The 22,809-nt window shown below is 40.3% G+C and overlaps 2 protein-coding genes across 2 annotated transcripts in view; both read right to left on the bottom strand.

The window, feature by feature from the left end:
- Window positions 1-22,809, bottom strand: part of PRDM1 (PR/SET domain 1) — a 124,110-nt gene that overhangs the window by 66,289 nt on the left and 35,012 nt on the right. The window lies entirely within an intron of this gene.
- On the bottom strand, window positions 15,919-17,856 carry LOC139174547 (protein FAM200C-like). Its single transcript, XM_070765021.1, has one exon. It carries the CDS (start codon window positions 17,854-17,856, stop codon window positions 15,919-15,921), a length of 1,938 nt encoding a protein of 645 aa, XP_070621122.1.

Here is a 22,809-nt window from a genome sequence, read left to right as displayed (position 1 = left end):
TAAAATCGCATAATAATGTTAAAAAATTACAAACTTGTAAGGCTGCATTACTAACTGTCCAGGAGCATATGCTGCCTATGGATCATGGGTTGGACATGCCTGGTATAGAAGGAACTGATTTCCAAACTATTGTGCATTCAATTCTTTGTTGCAGCCTTTAAACTAAGCACAGAAACACAATTGGAGTAGCACATTTCAGTTCATATATTTCAGGCAACATGGTGAAATAATTTCGTTTGCAACATTGTTTTTATAAAACAATTTCTCTTAAAAGAGCAGTGCTGTAATCTACACTAGAAACAGAATGTGAATGGCCAAAGCCATCCAATTTCATATCATTAATCTAGTTTAACTTGTAGTGATTGGTGACGGAGTCAAGAAGAAGAAATAAGAAATGGCAAGGAGTCAGTAGAATTTACGTTTCTTAGAATAATCCAATCATTCGTTCAGTACACAGCTTTTTTTCAAGATAAAAATTATCTGGATAATTGTAGCTGTGACATTCACAACTTCAAAGATTCAGAGTATTTTTTTTAATTAAAGAATTACATGGGAGAAATACATCAAAGTCTTTATAAAACACAGTATTTGTTTTTCTAAATAAAGATATTGTCTCTATTTTTTCTTACCAATCCACAAAGCTGAAATGCTGCTTAATTTTATCTCTTGCGAGAAAAGAATGGGGAATTTTTTATAAACTAGACAAACACCTACCTCAAAACTAGTTGCTCCTACATTTTCTTTCAACAGAACTGGTGTCTGCTAAAGGTAGGAGAGATTGTGCTAAAAGAGCACTTTCAGTATCCAATAAAATCTTCAGCAGTAAAGGATCTCTGCTCCTTTTTGCAGACTGAATATTAGGAATACAGTGATCCCCCGCTCGTTGCGAGGGTTCCGTTCCAGGACCCCCCGCAACGAGCGGGTTTTCGCGAAGTAGCGCTGCGGAAGTAAAAACACCATCTGCGCATGTGCAGATGGTGTTTTTACTCCCACAGCGCTAGCGAGGAGCCGAAGATTGGGGGCGGCGCGGCTGTTTGCCGCCGGCATGGGGGGCTTCCTAGCGAATTCGCTTCAGGACTCAGCTCGAAAGCGGCGAGAATGAACGGCGAAGGGCGGGCGGCAGCGAGGAGTTTGCGTGGGCGGTGGGGAAACTCCTTGCTGATGCCCGCTGCTCGCCCTCCCACCAGCAAGAGGGGGAAGACCCAGGGAAGCCGCCCAGCAGCTGATCTGCCGGGCCCCATCTACGCATGCGTGCCTATGGGCACGCATGCGTAGATGGTGTTTTGACTTCCGGGTTCAAAAATCGCAAATTACCCTGTTCGCAATGGTTGGGGACGCAATAACCGGGGGATCACTGTACAAACACATGAATTGCAAAGAAATCTTTATTTTATTGTACTAAATCAAATAATTTAATTTTAAAACTAGGCTGATTGAATTTGTTATAAATATTTTATATTGTCTTTCTGTAAATCAAACCAAACCAAACCAAATCAAACCCACACATATGCCAAAGAAATGTACAAGTACAATGTACAAAAATTCCCCACTCCCATCCAAAGAAGTACTCTAAAGCAGTGTTTTTCAACCAGTGTGCCGTGGCACACTAGTGTGCCACGAGACATGGTCAGGTGTGCCGCGAAGAAGGAAGCTCAGGTTCCGGTCTCGTAACTTTTTACTGAGAGAGTGAGAGTGAGAAAGAGAGAGAAAGAAAGCAAGAGAGAGAAAGAGAGAAAGAAAGCAAGAGAGAAAGAAAAAGAAAAGGAGACGAAGGGAGAGAGAGAGAAATGAGCAAAAAGGGGAGGGATAAAGAGAAATGAGAAAATGATTGAGACAGAGAATGAGAGGAAAGAGAGAGAAACAAAAGAGAGAGAGAAGTGACTCCTGAGTTAAAGCATATGATAAAAAGCACCCAAAGAATAAGAGAGAAAACCCCCCAGCCCTCACCTGTTTTTGGAAATGGTTCAAGAATGTGTATACACACACACACACACACACACACACACACACACAAGGGTGGGGAGGAGACAGGGATGGAAAAAGAGAGAAGAGTGTCTTAGGGTGTCATTTTGTGTCATTTTGGTTGGTGGTGTGCCCCAGGATTTTGTAAATGTAAAAAATGTGCCGCGGCTCAAAAAAGGTTGAAAATCACTGCTCTAAAGCATTGCCGAGAGCAATAAGGACATAATAATAAAGGTGTCAACACATTTCCTAAAAGCAGACAAATATTTCTTATGGGGTTATTTTCCAGCTAGAGAACAGCATCAAAGAAAAAGGTTTTTTTTTTTGTACCTAAGAAATAGAGGCTATTCATGACATTTTCAGATGTGTATTTCCCGTAGCTAGGAAGCCTTGGGTTGATTCATAACAAGACTCAGACATTTTCAGTTTTTACACTTAAAATGAACAATTACCGGCCAGTATAAATCTGTCAATGTAGGTGTAAAGTGACTTTGCATCAGATGAAGGTTCTGACATTTGATGGAATAAGTGTACACATAGCAAATAATACACAGCAGGAGTCTAAGTGTGATGTGACAAAGCTATCAACATTAACAAACCTGTTAGTTTCAGAAAATATTGTACTGACACACAAAATACATTTATGTAAACATAATACTTTCTGGGACTATCACCAGAACTTCCTGGAAATGGATTAGTACCAAGGAGCTTTCCAGTATTACAAACCAGATTTGCTGATCACATGTATTTCTCAGACTATCAGTTCAGTATAATGGTTAAGGCACCAAGTTAGAAACCAGGAAATTATGAGTTCCAGTTCCACCTTAGACACATGAGCACTCTGTGACACTGGACAACTCATACTCGCTCAATCCTTGCAGGCAAGGGCACACACATACCCCACTAGGAACAACTCGAAAACAACACCTGCTGTACCAACAAAAACATCTTTTTTTAAAAAAGGAGACAATAATTTCAGCTCAGAGAAGGCAAACTTCATGGTGAACAAATAGAAACTTGTCTTGTTTATTTTCATCTAACCCTTTAGTGTAGTTATATGATATCACAACACCCTTTAATGTTAAAAAGTGAAAATGCATTAAACAAACTTTATTTCTAGAAAGATTCAATTATTTGAAGTGTTATTTTGGGAAAGAGGAAAGGAAAAGAACTGGACGGAGGCTTTTTTGACTATTTTCTTTCTTGCAAGAAAACTAAATGGCAACTTTAATGCTATTGTTATTTAGTGTCCACCAGAACTACTTATGTGCACTGGTTTAAAGCACCAATAATTTCAATATTTCTAATATCTTAATAATTTTTGGAATATCGGTTAGTTAGTATATATTCTGTTATTTACTTAATTTTTAATATTCTTATTGTATCTCCCTACTTTATTAACCACCCTTGTGATGTTCATTTATGTACCAGGCAATGTATTCAAAAATGTGATAATTTTAAAATGGATATTTTTTGTTATCATCTTATTGTGTACATTTAGAAATATCAGTCTATAGAGATTCACAATCATCCGGGTCATGGTTGTCCCAATGTTGCTTTTCCTAAAGGCTACTGGACTTGGGTTTCTTTTTTGCTTCTCATCCAAGAAGCTTCTTCAATTCATCTTCATTTAGAAATATTAACAGCAAATATGCCAGATAAATAGCAGTTTACAATGTAGTAGTGGCTTTTAATCATGTTCTGGAAATGTGCAAAGTTGTCAATTTTTTAATAAAAAGTGTAGCATTCCAATCCCCTGCTGCCTCTTCACTCCTGACATCTACAGTGACTGTCTACAGAAAATATGTACCTAACATTTCCCCCTTTTTTGCTCCTTGAACTGTGGGGGGAAAAAAGTATGTAAGTTATCTCAAACAGCCTCATTCTGCAGCAGCACCTGCTCCGGCAGCAGTCAATTAAACAAGCAAAACAACAGCTGGATAAGTCAGGTCAGCTCCCCTTATGAACTTCAAGACTTATGCACAGTGGACCCCACCACACTGTCTCTTTTTCATTACTTGAAAATAGCAAGTCTTAGTAACTTGATGCCTCTTGTAATGTGTTTGAAGAGACAGTGAAAAACTCCCTGAATCATTGCTGCCGTTTCCCTTTCTTCCTTAAAATATGACAGCATTTCTTTCAACTTGCATTGTCTGCAAGGGGCAATAAGGCTCACCTCAAATAGCTACATTTGCTTTAGGAATGCAGGTTCAAAGAAAGGAATTATTGTTAACTCAAACTCAGGGTGGTCAAAATTCTCTTAGGATATATGTCGTCATGTTTTTAAGCTCTGTGCAGATTCACTGTACAATTTCACTTTTGTTACTTTTTTAGCCTGTAGAGAGAATGCATGAAATAAGATAAAATGAAAATTAAACTGAGCTGCTTCAGATTAAATTATATTCAATTTATTAATGTGCAGGGAATAATTTCCACAAACAGTTATATCAACAGCAAATCTGTCACCTGTTTGTTTGTTTGTTTGTTTGTTTATTAGATTTGTATGCTGCCCCTATCCGTAGACTCGGGGCGGCTCACAACAGAATAAAACAGTTCATAACAAATCTAATAATTTACAATTTAAAATATTTAAAAAACCCCATTATTAAGCAGACATACGTACAAACATACCATACATAAATTTTATAGGCCCGGGGGAGATATCTCAGTTCCCCCATGCCTGATAGCAAAGGTGGGTTTTGAGGAGTTTACGAAAGGCAAGGAGGGTGAGGGCAGTTCTAATCTCTGGGGGGAGTTGGTTCCAGAGAGTCAGGGCCGCCACAGAGAAGGCTCTTCCCCTGGGGCCCGCCAACCGACATTGTTTATTTGACGGGACCCGGAGAAGGCCCACTCTGTGGGACCTAATCGGTCGCTGGGATTCGTGCAGCAGAAGGCGGTCTCGGAGATTTAGCTAGTCTTGTCATTTTGGATGCAGTATTTTACAGCTTAAACAAATGAAAAAGATCAGGGAAAGTAAAAAAACATTTCCTTGTACATTAATGGATCAATTAAACTAATGAGTGGTGAGGTGGTAACTTTTCTTCTCAGTGAAAAGGCGGAATAGAATAAAGCATCTATTTTTGTCATTTGAGATTTTTTAAAATAAATATTGTACAGGACACATGGATATTGTGAAGAAACAATTAAAATGGAACAGAGAGGAAACTGCCCGAGCCAACAAAGGATTGTACTGTACACTGTTTTCAGCTTTACTAAGGTTGTGTAAAAGGCATGTTGTTTTCTAAAAGCATTGAAATTGTGAAATGTGAGCAAAAAATATGAAAGATACACAAGGATGAGCAGAGGGGATGCAGTGGAGTAGCAAAAATGGAGCTCCACCCCAAAGCATCCAATTTACACTGAAAGATGTTGAAAGAAAATGCAGGGCGTTCTGCATAAGCCACGCCCACAGTGTGGTCGTAAAAATTTTGGTAGCCCTTCACTGAAGATACACCTTCCCCAATGAACTGCTTTCAGATGTGCTGGCCTTCACTTTGCAGATTTCTCATCTATTGCAACTATGAATATTGAAACCTGGAAAGTTATATGAAACAAGAGTCATATTTCTTTGGTGATTAAGGAGCCGGTGAGTTCTACTTCTTTCTTAGGCACAAACCCATCAGGATAACCTTGGGCCAGTTTATCGGGCCCTCTGTCTTAGTTTAAGGAAGAAGGCAATGGCAAACCACTTCCAAAAAAAGTTGCTGGAAAAACTATATGGTCTGGAGTAGGCATCAAGAATGACCTGAAAGCACACATGCTCAGAGATATCCCTCAAGAACCATTTCATACCACATTACCTGGGCTAACAGTGCTGAAGATGGCATTTGGTTCTTTGATCAGTTGAATAATATAAATAGTATGCTATGCTCTGTCTCTCTCTTTCTCCCCTCCTTCCAGCCCTATCCCTCCTTTATTATTTTTAAAAATAGCTCAAGGCAGCAAACATATCCAACACACAATCTTCCTCTTTTTTTTCTCATAACAGCAACCTTGTGAGTCATGTTGGGCTGAGAGAGAGAGAGCGTATGACTGGCCCAAAGCCACCCAGTTGGCTTTCATGGCTAAGGCAGGAATTGAATTCAGGGTCTCCTGTTTTCTACCCTGGTGCTTAACCAAACGGAAAGTCCTTGTTTAGCAACAATAATTGCGACTGACAACTTGATCATTAAGGGTAGCAGTCACTAAGTGAAAAAGTGCATTACTTTATCTATAAAGTTAAAGTGGATTTAATTTCAATGTAATTAACAAGGATTAAATGCATGGGAAGTATGACATTCCACTAATTTCCAGAGAGTTCCCCTTTTCAAAGCCTTCTTATGGGTTGCACTAAGCACATTTGGAATAATCAAGAAGATCTCTGTATGTATGTATATATACTTCAGCAACATTTTACCCAAAAAAGTGAAAACAACCTTTGTGTGCACTCACAAACTCAAGACAATGGTCTTTGAAGTCATCATATCTAGCTTTCAAGAACAGCGGTGCATCAAATTGAGATGAACACTTAAGCGCCCCATAAATGATTCACACCACTATGATTCACATAGCATAGGGTTTCCTGCCTAAGCAGGGGGTTGGACTAGATGACCTCCAAGGTCCCTTCCAACTCTGTTGTTGTTATCATCATCATCATCATTCCATCAGCTTTAGATGTGACAAAGGGCACAATAGTGGCTAACAAATGAGCATTTGTTTCAAACTTGGCTGTTCACATAGTTGTTCATATGAAGAAATCAAATTACTCAAGAGAGAAAAACTCCCAAGTATTCAAAATATATCTTTATATAATAGATTTATTATATCTATTGCCTCAGAATATCTCCTAAACATAGTGGTTATTAGTTTCAATGTTGTTTTTTTGCAGATTCTACCCTTCTAAGCCTTTATGCATTCAATAAAACATGTTTCCCTACTGATAAAATTCCCTGCTGACCAAACACACCTCCTCATAGCTGGGTTCACTGTTCCAATAAGAAAACACACCTTGTCTACTTCAAGGATATTTATGTCAGTTTACCTGAAACCGCAGTAGTAAACCAGAATGAAGATAGGTACCCTAAGTATAAAATATAGAAATATTCTTCTTTTGCCAACATTACATTACAATTGGATATTTAGAGCAAGGGAGAGATCTATTCATGCAACTGAAACGTAATCTATTACTCACATATTTGTTATTTTCATGACTGTTCATGTATAAAATGCTTTTACATTCTATAGTTACAATTAGAAAACACAGTACCATAGATAATTACAGAATTTGCAAAATTAATATACAGGTTTATGTCCTTTGGCAAACATAATTATGTTTGTTTCCAAAGAAATCATTTAGAATTAGTATATTAAATTTCTCATAGAACAACAGATATAAACTTTATTTAATGTATTGTTCATTTCTTGCTTTTAAAAGTCACTTCAATTGCAAGTAATGCTGCAGTTGTTCCTATAATAACTGCAACTATACTTTCAATGACTGAAGTCAGGGTATTTGTAAAACCCTGGTAACATCTAAATATAAGCATTTTGCGTAAAACGTTTTTAGAGCACCTAAAATTCCATATTAACACACATTTTAAAAAAATTCCTTTGATAAGTCACTGCAATTTTCTTGGCAAGTTTTTCAGAGACAGAGAGAGAGAGATTGACTCAAGATCACTCAGCTGGTTTCGTGCCTCCTTTGTGACTAGAGCTCAAGGTCTCTTGGTTTCTAACCGATTGCTGCAATCACTACATAAAACTGGTTCCATAAAAATTAAATAGCTAGCTAGCAACAGTTTCTTTACAGTATCAAAAATTAATTTATTATTTGCAACTATTTTACATAAAATAGGAACAATTATTTGGCTACATTGTAATTGGGGGGAAAAACCCCTTGGTTAACTTGGATGGAAATGTTATAGCCTAGTAACAATCCTCACATTAAAATACTTAGTTTTATTGTCTTTAGTGTCAATAAAAATATAATTTTTCAAAGGCATGTTGAAAATCTAAACAATAGTGGAAAATAAATCTCCCGGAATCCACCAGCCATCAAGATTGCTCCAGTAGAGATACAGATATCTGGAGAGACTGATTCATTTAACTCAAACAGATCGCATATGAATAAAGCAATCTTTCCTGCTTTTATTGAGAGTTTGTTTAAGTTATCAAAACAGTGTTAAATGAATTTAAGTAGTTGATTAAATCACACACCCATACCGTCTGCTTTATTATCAGTTTTCCTCTATTGGAGTTTTATTAGTTAATTTTTCTGCAGGCAATTTTCAATTGGTAAGGCTATCATATAAGGCTATGATGTGCACTGAACCACCAGGTAGCAATTAATCAGCTTCTGTGTAATTTATTCAAAGGAAAAATAGACTTATTGTTGAAATGAATATATCTGTACTGACAACCTATTTCAATATCTGAGTTGCAATGAAGTTGCTTACCCACTACCCTCCCAAAATAGTGTAATGGGTACATTTGTATGTAGGAGTTATTTGTAAATATAAAACAAAAACAAAAAAAGCTTTACAGTAAATACCTAGGCTATGTTCCGGACATTTGTGACTTGGCTGGCTCAGTTTTATGCTTTAGATATATATTTATAAAACAGTAATTTCCTATTAAAAATGTATCTTCAAGTGACAAACTCTTCATAGGTTATTTGTATCATTCTGTAGCAAAAACCCACTGTAGTGCTGATTTTTTTGGTATTAAGAAGAAAATGATACTTTAAATAGATGGTTTCTTTTAAATGATGGTTTCTTTTAAATGATTCTAAATATTAAAGGAAATTAAAATACTTTAATATTAAAGTATTAAAATAAAATTGAAATAAAATAAAATACATTATTTCACTTTACTGTAGAAACCCACACATTATCTTTTGAGTATGTATTTACTGATTTAATGTTACTTGCTTTCTTTCAAAAATAGTCTGACAGTGCAGGTTTATTCCCTTTACATCCCACTGTAGTCAATGGTCTTTATATCATATTGGGATGCAGAACACTGCAATCTGGGAGAATAAAATATTCAAGTGCTGTATCGAATAAACCCTGGACAATAGGAAGAGTCTTTCCCAAGCTTTATCAAACGTTACCGAAAAAAATCACATTTCTTTCTCCTTCCTTCCTTTCCCCCAATGGATAAGTTTTAAATAAATACACATATACTTACTTTTTCTCCCTACAAAATGCTTCAAAACAATATTTGAGCTCCAGTTCATTGAGAACTACACAGCTGAGAAATGTTTTCCCTCTTCACAGCACAGGGCCCACTCTAAAATATGGTCCTAAAGTCCCCTGTGTCAATAGCAATATAAGAAAGCATCACATGACAAGGCCCTTTATCTCTTTATCCTTCTCTTTGCCTCTCTGTGTGTCTCCCTCTCTCCTGACAGTGTGTCAGTGGTCATGGCCAATGATTAAGGCAGGGAAGTTGCAAACTGATGAAAAATGTTGATCTCTATCCTAGTTATCTAGGCTCTGAGAAAGTTTATCCAGCAACACACACCCTCTCTTTAACAGCACAGCAGTTTGAACTGATGATTCAGTAGGACAGGACAATCTCAAAGCTCAATCAAAAAGAACCCATTATATCTATTTACCTACTTATCCTTCTGTGAATGCATGCTTGTTCTTGAATGATCTCCTATAAGTCAGAGCAACTGCTTAGCATATCTGTTAAGAATTTAATAATTTAGCGGGGTCAGCCCTGGATCATATTCGGATGACTGATCAGCTGTAGGTTATACCAGTTGAAACTATATCTGAGAAAACAGTACTGCCAAGAAAACTATATTGATGAATTGTCTAATGGCAAGTGTGGTAAATTGAAGGAAGTGTAAAATTAAGTATGTTGGGATAAAATCAAGAAATTGACATATGCAGGAATGAAGCCTTGGGTTTTCTGTAAAATGGAGATTGACTTGCCAACAACTAATCAATATGATCTGAAAAATCATGGCTTTTACCTTTTCTCAAAGTACAGTGGTACCTCTACCTAAGAACGCCTCTACTTACGAACTTTTCTAGATAAGAACCGGGTGTTCAAATTTCTTTTGCCTCTTTTCTCAAGAACCATTTTCCACTTACAAGCCTCTGAAACTGTAACCGGAAAAGGCTCCGTGGGGCCTCTCTAGGAATTACCTGGGAAGAAACAGCGGGAAAAGACGGGGAGAAGCCTCTGTAGGGCCTCTCTAGGAATCTCCTGGAAGGAAAACAGGGCTGGAAAAGGTGGGGAGAAGCCACCATGGGACCTCTCTAGGAATCTCCTGGGAAGAAACAGGACCTCCACCCTCCTTGTGGTTTCCCCAATCACACACATTATTTGCTTTTACATTGATTCCTATGGGAAAAATTGCTTCTTCTTACAAACTTTTCTACTTAAGAACCTGGTCGCGGAATGAATTAAGTTCATAAGTAGAGGTACCACTGTATTAGGGCCAAGAATCATTCAACAAAACAAAATACTCTTCTTCACATAAGTGCATTTTTGATTTTTCACATAGTACATAACCAATCTGTAGAATTTATTATCACAGTTCATAGTATCTGTCACTCATGTGAATGACTTTACCAGGGTACAGGACAAATTCAATGAATGCTGTTTTATCTAGTTTTGCTAGTCTTGACAATCAATATTACTACCAGATAGATGGGCCTTGTATAGAAGGACTATTTTATGTTCTAATGGATGAGTCAGTGTGGCTACTGGGAGACAAATTTAACTCAATGAACTATATTTTTAACTTAGCAAACAATACAATCTACTGTACATGACACCTGAATATATATTATCTAGGATTGAAATGAGCCAAGACCATTCTACTTCCATAGAAATGTTTCTGGGGGGGAAATTAGGTTCTAGTAAGGAATATATTTCTAAACCTAATCTCTTTGGCATTATGTGTGTCTTCAAGATTGTTTTTTTATTCCTCACAACTGCCAGGACTATTCCTTGCCATTTTCTTAACATGTTTTACCCTTGCCTCCTTCCTAGGACTAAGCAAGAATTATCCATCTAATTTTGCATCTAAGGCAGTAGTAGTAGAACTCATGTACTCCCAGTTTCTAGTCATCAGATTTCTAACTCTGACAATAACAAATGAATTTAATGTTTTTACAATATTACCAAGAAAAATATTTCATTTACACGTACTTTGAATTATCTTACTTCAGCTTGCTGATGCAGTCCTATTTACTCAAGGGCAAGTAAGGAAAGTAATAATGGATTAGCAACAAAATAGTCATGACTTCCATGTAACCTATGAAACCTTTGTAGTGCTGCATTAATGACAGCAAACAGAGCCACTATTGGGGGGGGGTATGTTATCAAATATTTTTGAATTAACTTAATGTCATGGATAAGAGTACTCATTTTCATGTTAGTGGGAAAAAATATTCCTGCATAACTCATTTTACTCCCATCCCCATTTTGAATTTAGACAATGAACTGATCAGAAAGTTAGCTTGTTTATAATCACCAGGATGTAGATAAATCTGTCTGTATGTCTGTTTGTCTGTCTGTCTGTCTCTCTTTCTCTCTCTCTGAAATGAGCATCAAGTATGTTTCAGGCATCTGTTTGTCAAGACTGATCAGCAACTAGAGACTGATGCAATGCAACATAATGAAGACCTATGGGATGTGTATGTACAAAATTAGTGGCACCTATGATGTTCCCATTCATGGCTAGTGGATGAATTGATGGAAGCTGTAAGTCAGAAAATAAGAGGCCCTTGAAAAAGATTCTGGCATTTTGACCTTCATAGTCCTTTTTATAATTAATTCACTGCTAAGGTGATCTGGCCAAATACTGGCAATTTAGCCCCTGTCACAGAATTAGAAGATGAATTAGAGGCTTCTGCTGCAATTTATAGCCTCCAAGGTCTTAGCTGATTAAATTTTCCAGACTCAAAGTAATCTCAAGTGTCAACACTTTTATTTAACTCACAGTCAACATTGGGACAAATGAAGAAGTTGTGAGAGTTGAGGCACTGGAGCACTTTTCCCTTCAAATTATCACATGATTTGATTAGTGCTATCTCCCTTTTATTCCAAGTGGGAAACAAACAAATGTTAACATTTTATCTTAAGTCTTCCCCAGAATCACTTCTTAGTAAAGAAGTGATTAGATTTGCCAGCATGAGTTAAGGCAGTTTGTACATTTTAGATGCTAATACTGTCACATAGTTTTCAATGCCAGTGGTATGAAACTCATGTTCATTATTTTTGTATTATCAGGCTTCAGCTTTGTTATCCATCTAAGTCACAAATTGCTTCTGAACTTTTTAAAAACGTTTTAAAAAAAAAATCATAAATGCTTCCAATCTGAAACAGTTTACACTATTGTCGAAATATACATTGTCATCAAGTACTCTAAATTCCATAGCACTAACTAATAGAGCTGGGGTGGCGCAGCAGGTAGAGTGCTGTACTGCAGGCCACTGAAGCTGACTGTAGATCTGTAGGTCAGCGGTTCAAATCTAATCACTGGCTCAAGGTTGACTCAACCTTCCATCCTTCCGAGGTGGGTAAAATGAGGACCCGGATTGTGGGGGCAATATGCTGGCTCTGTTAAAAAGTGCTATTGCTAACATGTTGTAAGCCGCCCTGAGTCTAAGGAGAAGGGCGGCATAAAAATCAAACAAACAAACAACCAAATAAATAATTCGATATATGATGCTGTTAATCTTGAATCTCCAAAGACCTATGGAAGGGTCCTCTTTAGTTCAGCATCGTACTGGACATTCTAACTAAACTAAATCAGCTAGTGATACCTGAACACATTTGTAATTGGATCACAAAGTTCCTAACATACAGGAAGCAGCAGGTGAAGCTAGGCAATATCATATTAGCACAGGAACCCCCACCCCCATAGTTTTGTGTGTGTGGGGGGGTCCACTTCTGTTCTCTCGCATCTCAAATGATCCATCTGTTAAACTACTGAAGTTTGCAGATGATACAAACAGTGATTGGTCTCATTCAAGACAACAATGAATCCGATGAATCCATATACAGATGGGAAGTTGAACAACTAGTAACTCGTGGTGCAACCGGAACAAACTGGAATTAAATCCACTCAAAACCGTAGAAATGGTGGCAGACTTTAGGAGAACCCCTCTCATTCTACCACCTCTTACAATACTAGACAACACAGTATTTAGTAGAGACTTTCAAATTTCTAGGTTCTATCGTATCTCAAGACCTAAAATGAACACCCAGCATCAAAAATTCAATCAAAAAAGCACAACAAAGAATGTTCTTTCTGCACTAACTGAGGAAGCTCAAACTTCCCAAGGCACTCCTGATACAGTTCTACAGAGAAATTACTAAGTCTGCACTTTTATAACTGTCTTATCCTGGACATAAACTGTTTCAACTCCTACCCTCAAAACAATGCTATAGAGCATTGCACACCAAGTCAACTAGACACAATAATAGTTTTATCACGAACGGCATTACTCTGTTAAACAAATAATTCCCTCAACATTGTCAAACTATTCACTAAAGCTGCATTACTATTACTATTAGTCTTCTCATCGTTCCTATCACCCATCTCCTCCCACAAATGACGGCATGACTGTAACTTTGTTACTTGTATCTTTATGATTTATATTGATATCTTTTCCTGGTTGCTTATTTGTACCCTTGTATGTCCAATCACACTTGGCCAATAAAGAACGCCTGTTCTGATCTGATCTATATTCTATATTCTATTTTCTACATTCTACATTGTATATTCTATATCAGTGATGGCGAAACTTTTCTTCCTCGGGTGCCGAAAGAGCGTGGGCACATGCTATTGTGCATGCACGAGTGCCCACACCCATAATTTAATGCCTGGGAGATTACCCTGCTCCCCGGAGGTCCTCTGGAGGCAGGAAACGGCCTGTTTCCCAACTTCTGGTGGGCCCAGTAGGCTCATGTTTTGCCCTCCCTAGACTCCAAAGGCTTCTCTAGAGCCAGGGAAGGGTAAAAACACTCTCCTCCATCCCCCCGGAGGCTCTCTAGAAGCCGAAAATACCCTCCCAGAGCCTCTGTGTGAGCCAAAAATCAGCTGGCCAGCACACACATGCACATTGAAACATAAAAGTTCTACAAACAGGAACAAAAACCATAAGCTTTACTTTCCATATATTTCAGACCTCATATCTGCAGCTAATAGAGGTGTGAATAAGTAGAACCCACTTTTATAATAAGTTGGTTGCAAGTAAAGTGCCTTTAGCCAGTTAAATCGGTTGCATTTTTTTTTTTGCAGAATATTTATAAGTTTCTTCAGTTCTTTTAACACTCACCAGTAACACATAAACTTTTAATTATATATTAAAGATTCTCTCCTGGACTAGTTGTAAAAGATTTGTAAAAAAGTGAGGTGAAATCAATTAATCCAAGGGTTCATCTTTTTATCATCTATGACATCAGACATACTGGGTTAATTTCTTCATTAATGTGTTTGAGCTAAGACAATGGATCTGCCATTAAGCATCACATAGCGCAAGATAAGAAAGTCCTAAACAGATGATAATTGGTGCATTTAGTTGAATTTTAAACATTCAGTTACTTAATCATTTGTTCTCCACTCTGTGCTGCTGCCTAAACATACAGATACTTGAGATGCTTTAGGTTAAGACAATGAAATAGGGAAAACCACAGATAGGGGATAAGGAACAGGCTGAAAGCTGTTGTATACAGTAAATGGATCTCTTTGCAAATCTTCCTTCAGAGAAATTAAAGAGTCTTAAATTCCATTAAAGAAATAGATACAGTAGGTTAAATAAAAGCTTGGTTTGTTTCCTGAAAATAGATTTTAAGAAACAACAATGAAAACCCATATCATTCTAAAGCAGTGATGGTGAACTTATGGCACGCAGCGCCATACTTGCTGGCATGCAAGCTGTTTAATTTAATTTTAATTTAATTTATTAGATTTGTATGCCGCCCCTCTCCGAGGACTCGGAACGGCTCACAACAGAATACAATATCACAAATCCAATATGTTAAAAAAGCACATTAAAAACCCATTATTAAAACCATACAACTCAGTTGTACCATATACAAATCTACCGTAGCCTAGGGGTAACTCAGTTACCCCATGCCTGGCGACATAGGTGGGTTTTGAGTAGCTTACGAAAGGCAAGGAGGGTGGGGGCGGTTCTAATCTCTAGAGCAGGGGTCAGGAACCTTTTTGGCTAAGAGAGCCGTAAACGCCACATATTTTGAAATATAATTCCGCGAGAGCCGTACAATATGTTTAAAGGGCCATTGACAGATCAATCGCTCCAATGTTCACTTAGTACAGCAAGGAATGCTCCTCCCTGCTGTATAAAGCCACAACTGGACTGAAACAATGGTAATTAGCAGTAAAAAAATTAAATAAATAACTTACATTGTGAGCTTGCGATGCATGACATCAGTCCAGCAGTCTGGCTTCTTCTTTTTCCTGCGCATGACTGGAAGCTGGCATTCTTCCCACCTGATGTTGAGAGAATGCCAGCTTTGAGGCATTCGCAGAAGAAAGAAGCTGGAATGTTGGACATGTCACACAATGCATTGTAAGTTATGTCAATTATCTATTTTATTATTTTACAGCGAATTATTGTTTAGGTCCAGCGGTGGCTTAGTGCAGCAGAGAGGAACACTCCTTTGTGTACTAAGTGACCGCTGGAGCAATTGTATCTGTCAGTGGCCCTTTTAAAAGTGTTGGTCTTACAGAAAATGAACAAAAAAGAGAGGCTCAGACCCATAGGGAACTAAAGCATTTACTACTTAAAGTGGTACATACAAGCAGGCACACCCAGCGTAATAAATAATTGAACTTTATTAAATAGTCTCACTGTACATAAAGTGCACACATTGACTTGTATTTAATTTTAAAGAACAACAAATCTCCGAACTCTTTTTTTTATAACATAATAACGTTTTAATGCTGTTGCTAACCAACGATGAATAGAATACTTCCTACCATTAATGTGACTTCTGGTACTGAATGGATTTGCTGATGGCTTTGTAATCTGGTTCATACGTGGTGAGGTTTAGCTTCATGCAGGCGTTGAGACTTCCATCCGTTAAACGTGAACGTATGTTAGTCTTGATGTGCTTTAGATGTGAGAAAGACTGCTCGCATGCATAGGTAGAGCCAAACATTGTCAGTACAGCAATACCCACACGCTGCAGTGTTTGGTATGTGACAGGAAGTGCATTCCAAGTTTTGACAATCAGCTGGTCTGCATGTTGGAGTTGTTTCATTTCTCTCCACTTGTGTTTGCTTGCCAACTCTGCTTGCTGTCGTGCAAGTTTTTCCAAATCTTCATTAAGTGATTTAAACTTATTCACCCACATGTCTGAAGCCTTCAGGTCAGCAGCTTGTAGCTCAAAATCTCTGATGGAGACACCAGGGATATAACTCAGGTCAGTGCTGTCCAGTGCACACTCATGTGGATGAGTGATGAACTTAAAAAGACGAGTGTGCTCACGAAATTCTCCAAAGCGCGCTTTGAATGATTGCAGGAGATTGGATGTAAAGCCTGCTAGCTGCTGAATATCAAGATGTTGTGCAGGGTCATTTGCTGTGCATGCATCTTTAAACTCTCCCAGTTTTTCAAAGTGTATTAAACGACCTGTTTCAATGTCTGCGATAAACAGTTCCAGCTTATTTTCAAATGCAAACACAGCTTGTTGAAGCGATAAAACTGTATTACCAACGCCTTGCATTTTCACATTGAGCTGGTTCAGATGTTCAGTCATATCTACAAGATAGAAGAACTTCAGGAGCCACTCAGTGTTGGACAACTCAGGATGGTCAACGTTTTTCATTTCAAGAAAAGTTCGTATTTCACTCAGACAAGCTGCGAAACGGCTGAGCACCTTCCCTCTTGACAGCCAGCGCACGTTGCTGTGCAGAAGCAGACCAGGATAATTATTCCCAACTTCATCCAGGAGTGTTTTAAACTGGCGATCATTTAAAGCACGGGCAACAATAAAGTTGACCACCTGAATAACAAGTGACATCACCTCACCAAGCTGCTCACCAAACATCTGAGCACAAAGTGCCTCCTGATGTAGGATGCAGTGAATACCAAGGATAGGTCTTTTTTCATGTTCACGAAGAAGCGCTACAAATCCTTTGTTTTTTCCTACCATGCATGGAGCACCATCAGTACACACTGAAATAAGTTTATGCATTGGTAGATTTTTTTCTTTAGTGAACTCAGTGAATGACTTGAACAAATCATCCCCTCTTGTTGTCCCTTTCAGAGGCAAAACAGCAAGACTTTCCTCATGTAACTTGTCACCGACAGCATACCTTGCAATGATGCTGAACTGAGATATATGGCTTACGTCAGTTGATTCATCCAAAGCAAGAGAAAAGAACAGAGCTGTATTTATGTCCTTCACTTGGGATGCCTCAATCTGATTTGCCATCATGATGGCACGGTCATGAACTGTTCTTGCTGACAGAGGCATGTCTTTTATCCGTTTGATAATCTTGGCTTTATCCGGAAAATCATCAAAAAGTTCATTGGCAACATCAAGCATAAATGTTTTGGCATACTCCCCATCTGTGAATGGTTTTCCGTTTCTGACAATTGCCAAAGCACCAACAAAGCTAGCCGAATTTAAGTCACCTTGTTGGGTCCAAACTCGAAGTTGCTGCTGACTAGCTTGCACTTTGCACAGCAACTCTTGACAGGCTTTCTTCCTGCTGTCCCCTGCAGGATATTTCGATGCAAATGAAGCATGGCGTGTGTCAAAGTGGCGCTTTATATTTGACCGCTTCATGGATGCAATTTTATCATTGCATATAAGACAAACTGGTGAACCTGCTCTCTCCACAAAGGCAAATTCGTCTGTCCACTCCTGCTGAAAAGTACGATACTCCTCATCCTTCTTTCTTTTAGTCATCTTCTTCAATAAAGGGCAGTACTGTGGGGGTGAATAGAAGGCTATGAGTCATTATTTCTTTAATTTGTGGATTTGTCTGCAAGCAAGGCCAACTCCAGGTTTCTTTTGGTCCTTGTGCTATAGAACTTTAGTAGACCTCTAGAAGAGCTGTCTTCTTTTCGTCACGGGTTAGTCGGGTGCTGACGCCGGCCGTGTTCAGCTGTCACTTTCAATACCCCAGCATGGCCCACCATATGGGTAAGATGTCAGCTGTAGGGATACCTACTACACCCCAGTAGCCCCCCCCCATCCAGTGACTACAGGTGGTGTGCCCTTACCCATACCTATTGTCCCTCTCTTTCTTTCTCTCTGTCTCTCTTTCTTTCTCTCTGTCCCTCTCTTTCTTTCTCTCTGTCCCTCTCTTTCTTTCTCTCTGTCCCTCTCTTTCTTTCTCTCTGTCCCTCTTTCTTTCTCTCTGTCCCGGATTCCCCTTTCTCCCTCGCCTGCATCCTTGCCGCGGTGACTCACCAGGAGAAGACCCACGCGGCTCCTCTGGGGCAGGGCCGCCATCAGGAATTTTGGGGCCCCATACAGCCTAAGTGTCTGGGGGCCCCCTCCCTTCTTCCTTCCTTCCTTCCTTCCTTCCTTCCTTCCTTCCTTCCTTCCTTCCTTCCTTCCCTTTTAAATTTTCAAACTGTCTTCTTCATATTCCTGGCTGAGGAATTCTGAAAGCTGCAGTCAACTGTCTTCAGCCATTGTCCAGCCCTGTGCTATGGACCCCTCCCTCCACCCCCTGAAGAGGCCGGGGGCTTCATTCCAAAGCCAGTGGCAGTGATGCCAAAAACCCCTTCCCTGGGGATGGGAGCGGGGGGGGGGGCTCCACTGGTCTCCCTCGACAAGACCTTCCGCAACACATCAGCCCTGCTGGGCAGGCCTCTTAGCCCCACCAAAGAAATGGGGGTTAAGGAAGACCCCACCCCCCACCTTGCCCCAAACACTGGCACTCTGCATAACCCATGCGGGGGCTTTGGCTTCCCCTCTGCAGAACAGAAGCTGGGGACCTCTCCCTCCACATACACTGGATCCCTATGGCCCATCCGAGGGCTGGCAAAATAGGTGTGCCCCCCCCTGCTTTTCTATCTCTCTCTCTCTCTTTCTCTCTTTCTCTCCCTCTCTTTTTGTCTCTCTTTCTCTCTCTACTTTTCTTTCTTTTTCTCTTTTTCTCTCCCTTTCTCTCTCTTTTTCTCTTTTTATGTCCCTTTCTCTCTCTTTCTCTTTATATCTTTCTCTCTTTTTTCTTCTCCCAACCTCTCTCTTTCTCTTTCTATCTCTTTCTCTCCCTCCCTCTATCTTTCTCTTTTTATCTTTCTCTTTCTCTCTCTCTCTTTCTATCCCTCTTTCTTTCTCTCTCTTCCTTTCTATCTCTCCTCTTCCTTTCTCTCTCCTCTCTCTCTCCCTCTCTTTCTACCCTCCTTTCTCTTCCTTCCTTCTCTCCCTCCCTCCCCTCCCTCCCTCCTTCCTTCCTCTCCATTTCTCTTTCCCTCCCTCTCTTTCCCTTTTCTTTCTTTTGGTCCACTTCTCTCTCTCGCCGCTTCTCCACTTGCCTCCCCCTCGCGCCTCGCCCTTCCCACCCGGCCACCCGCGCGCGCTTACCAGCAGCAGGAATTCAAGTAAGCCCAAAAGAAGCCATTGGCTCCGGGCGGCGTTCATGGCCCCCCCGAACCCCCAGCCCAGCTGGAGCTCCCTCTCGCCGCCGCCATCTCCCTATGACTGCCTACGGCCGCTGCAGCTCCCCCCCCCCCACCGGGCCACAAAGGACACTTGCCGACGCCAGTGAAGCTTCAGCTGGGCGGGGCGCTGCCGGTACTTCCCTCCTGGGGCTCCCGCTCGCAGCTGTCCCCCGGCTTCTGCTCGATGCCGCGGTTTTCGGCGTTGTCCTGCTGTGCCCCAAAGACGGAAGGCGGGAAAAAGGCGAGAAGAATGGAGCCGGCGCTGGGTGTGAGGGAGGATGCTTTCTGTGCGGGCGGAGGACTACCCTCGCCGGAAGAGCTGCCCATCTAGCAGTCCCGCTGCCCCATTGGCCGGCAGGGGATGATGGGCAAGGGACGCCTCGGGGAAGGTGGGCAGGGTGGGAAGGGAAGGAGGGGGCTGGCGGGGGTTTAGGGAAGGGGAGCCGAGGCCAGCCTTGCAGCTCCTCGGCGGGAGGAGTCGAAAGCCACCGGGAGAAGACTGGGCTCAGCAGCAGAAGCGCCGGGCCCGCCCCCCCCATTATCCCATAGACAGGCAGGAGTCCTGTCTGCGAGCCAGATACGGCCATCAAAAGAGCCATATCTGGCTCGCGAGCCATAGGTTCCCGACCCCTGCTCTAGAGGGAGTTGATTCCAGAGGGCTGGGGCTGCCACAGAGAAGGCATTGTTTAGTCGACGGGACCCAGAGAAGGCCAAATCTGTGGGACCTTATTGGTCGCTGGGATTCATGTGGCAGAAGACGGTCCCGAAGGTATTCTGGCCCTAGCTCAGCTCCAACATGCATGTGTATGCTGGCCAGCTAATTTTTGGCTCACAGAGAAGCTCTGGGAGAGCGTTTTTGGCTTCCAGAGAACCTCCGGAGAGATGGGGGATGGCATTTTTACCCTCTCCTGGCTCTAGGAAAGCCTTTGGAGCCCGGGAAGGGCTAAACACAAGCCTACTGGCCCCATCAGAAGTTAGGAAATAGGCCGTTTCTGGCCTCCAGAGTGCCTCCAGGGGGCAGGGGAAGCTGTTTTCACCCTCTGCAGGCATTGAATTATGGGTGTGGGCATTCGCGCACACACCCACACTCTTTTGGCACCCAAAGAAAAAAAGGTTCACCATCACTGTTCTATATTGTCTAGAACATGGGTGTCGTGGCATTACATTGTTGTCACGTGATGAATCACGACTTCCCCCATTCGCTAAAATGGGAGTTTGCGTGGCCACAGTTTTCAGGAAGAGATTGTGTTTGTGTGTGTGTGTGTGTGTGTGTGTGTGTGCTTTAAGTAGTAGCAAAAAAGTCACATGATCCCATTATATAGCATTCTAACATATAGTTAATGTAACTTCAGTTATTGAAATAAATTGGCTGAGTGCATGCAGCATACTAAAACATAAACCATGGTTTGCAAATAGCATTGGCTCGGTTCACATTGGTTGTTGTTACTGTTAGTTGAAAAGTCATGTGTGACCCCATGGATGAGGTGCCTCCAGGCCTTCCTGTTCTCTACTTATCCTCTGGAGTCCATTTAAGCTCACACTTACTGCTTCAGTGATTCCATCCAGCCACCTCATTCTCTATCGCCCCCTTCTTCTTTTGCCCTTGATCTTCTCCAGTGAGTCCTTCCTTCTCATTTGATGGCCAAAGTATTTGAGTTTCATCTTTAGGATCTAGCCTTCTAAAGAACAGTCAGGGTAGATCTCCTTTAGGACTGACCGATTTGATTGCCTTGCAGTCCAAGGGACTCGCAGGAGTCTTCTCCAGCACCATAGTTCAAAGGCCTCAATTCTTTGGTGCTCAGCCTTTCATATGGTCCAACTTTCACAGCCATACAATGCAACTGGGAAAACCATAGCCTTGACTATATGCACTTTTGTTGGCAAATTGATGTCTCTGCTTTTTAGAATGCTGTCTAGATTTACTAAAGCGTTCCTCCCAAGGTGCAATCATCTTTTAATTTCTAGACTGCAGTCCCCATCTGCAGTGATCCTGGAGCCCAGGAAAATAAAATCTGCAACTACCTCCATTCCCCACCCACCCATCTATTTGCCAGGAATTGAGAGGGCCGGATGCCATGATCTTAGTTTTCTTAGTGTTGCATTTCAAGCCAGCTTTTGCATTCTCCTTCTTCACCCGCATCTAGAGGCTCTTTAGTTCCTCCTCACTTTCTGTCATTAGAGTGGTGTCATCAGTACATCTGAGGTTGTTGATTTTTCTTCCCGCAACCTTAATTCCAAGTTTTGATTGACCTAGCCCCGCCTTTCTCATGATGTGCATATCAAGTCACAAACAAGGAAACCACATTTTTTTACTCAGCATAAAATGAACCCAGCCTGTGTAAAGGTCTACTTTCCATCATCCACAAACATACTTTTATTATTACTCATAATGCTACCCAATCTGCATGTTTACTTAGCAAGAGCACTATATGTTATTAGGGAATAACATTCCTGAATGTTCACGTTATTAGTAAGGGAAAACAGGTAAAAGTGCAACAAAAGTACAGCCTTATTATTATATAAGTAAAACTAATGACATATCTGGAGATCAGTATAATTACAGGCCAGTTTCAAACATTTAATTTCCTGGAAAAGGTGGTGGCTCTGTAACTCCAGATGCATACTGTATGTACGATACTATCTGTAGTCATTTCATCGCTTGGCTAGTATATAAACTGAGACTGTTTTGGTCACCTTGATGGATGACCTGTGTCACAAATTAGGTAAAAAGAATGTAGTCCTGCCAGTTTCCCCAGATCTCTTAGCAGTTTTGAGTACCATGAAGAATGGCATCCTTCTGGAATGTCTACCAGAATAGGTCAAGGGCATTAGACCATCAGTTGATCCTGTGCAGAAGATAATTCTGATAATTATTCTTTCACTCTTAGACCCTTGACTGGATTAATAACATTTCAGTAAATCTAGATAAAAATACTCTTTTTCTAGGTATTATGAATAAATCAGCAGAAAAACAGTTTGGAACCTGTAGGGTTTTAAGAAGAGACTGGACAGTCACTTGTATAGGATTTCCTGCTTAAGTAGAGGATTAGACTAGAAAACCTCTAAGGTCTATTATTATTATTATTATTATTATTATTATTATTATTATTATTATTATTTATTATTATTATTATTATTATTATTATTATTATTATTATTAATTAGACTTGTAAGCTGCTCTTCTCCTAATATCTCTATTATTCCGTATTCTGTATTTTTCTATATGGTGGTAGCTGCAAGGATT

The sequence above is a fragment of the Erythrolamprus reginae genome, chromosome 1, assembly GCF_031021105.1.
Source record: "Erythrolamprus reginae isolate rEryReg1 chromosome 1, rEryReg1.hap1, whole genome shotgun sequence".
Taxonomy (NCBI): domain Eukaryota; kingdom Metazoa; phylum Chordata; class Lepidosauria; order Squamata; family Dipsadidae; genus Erythrolamprus; species Erythrolamprus reginae.
Note: the sequence above shows the minus strand (reverse complement) of the source record. Positions and strands in the feature narration are given on the sequence as shown.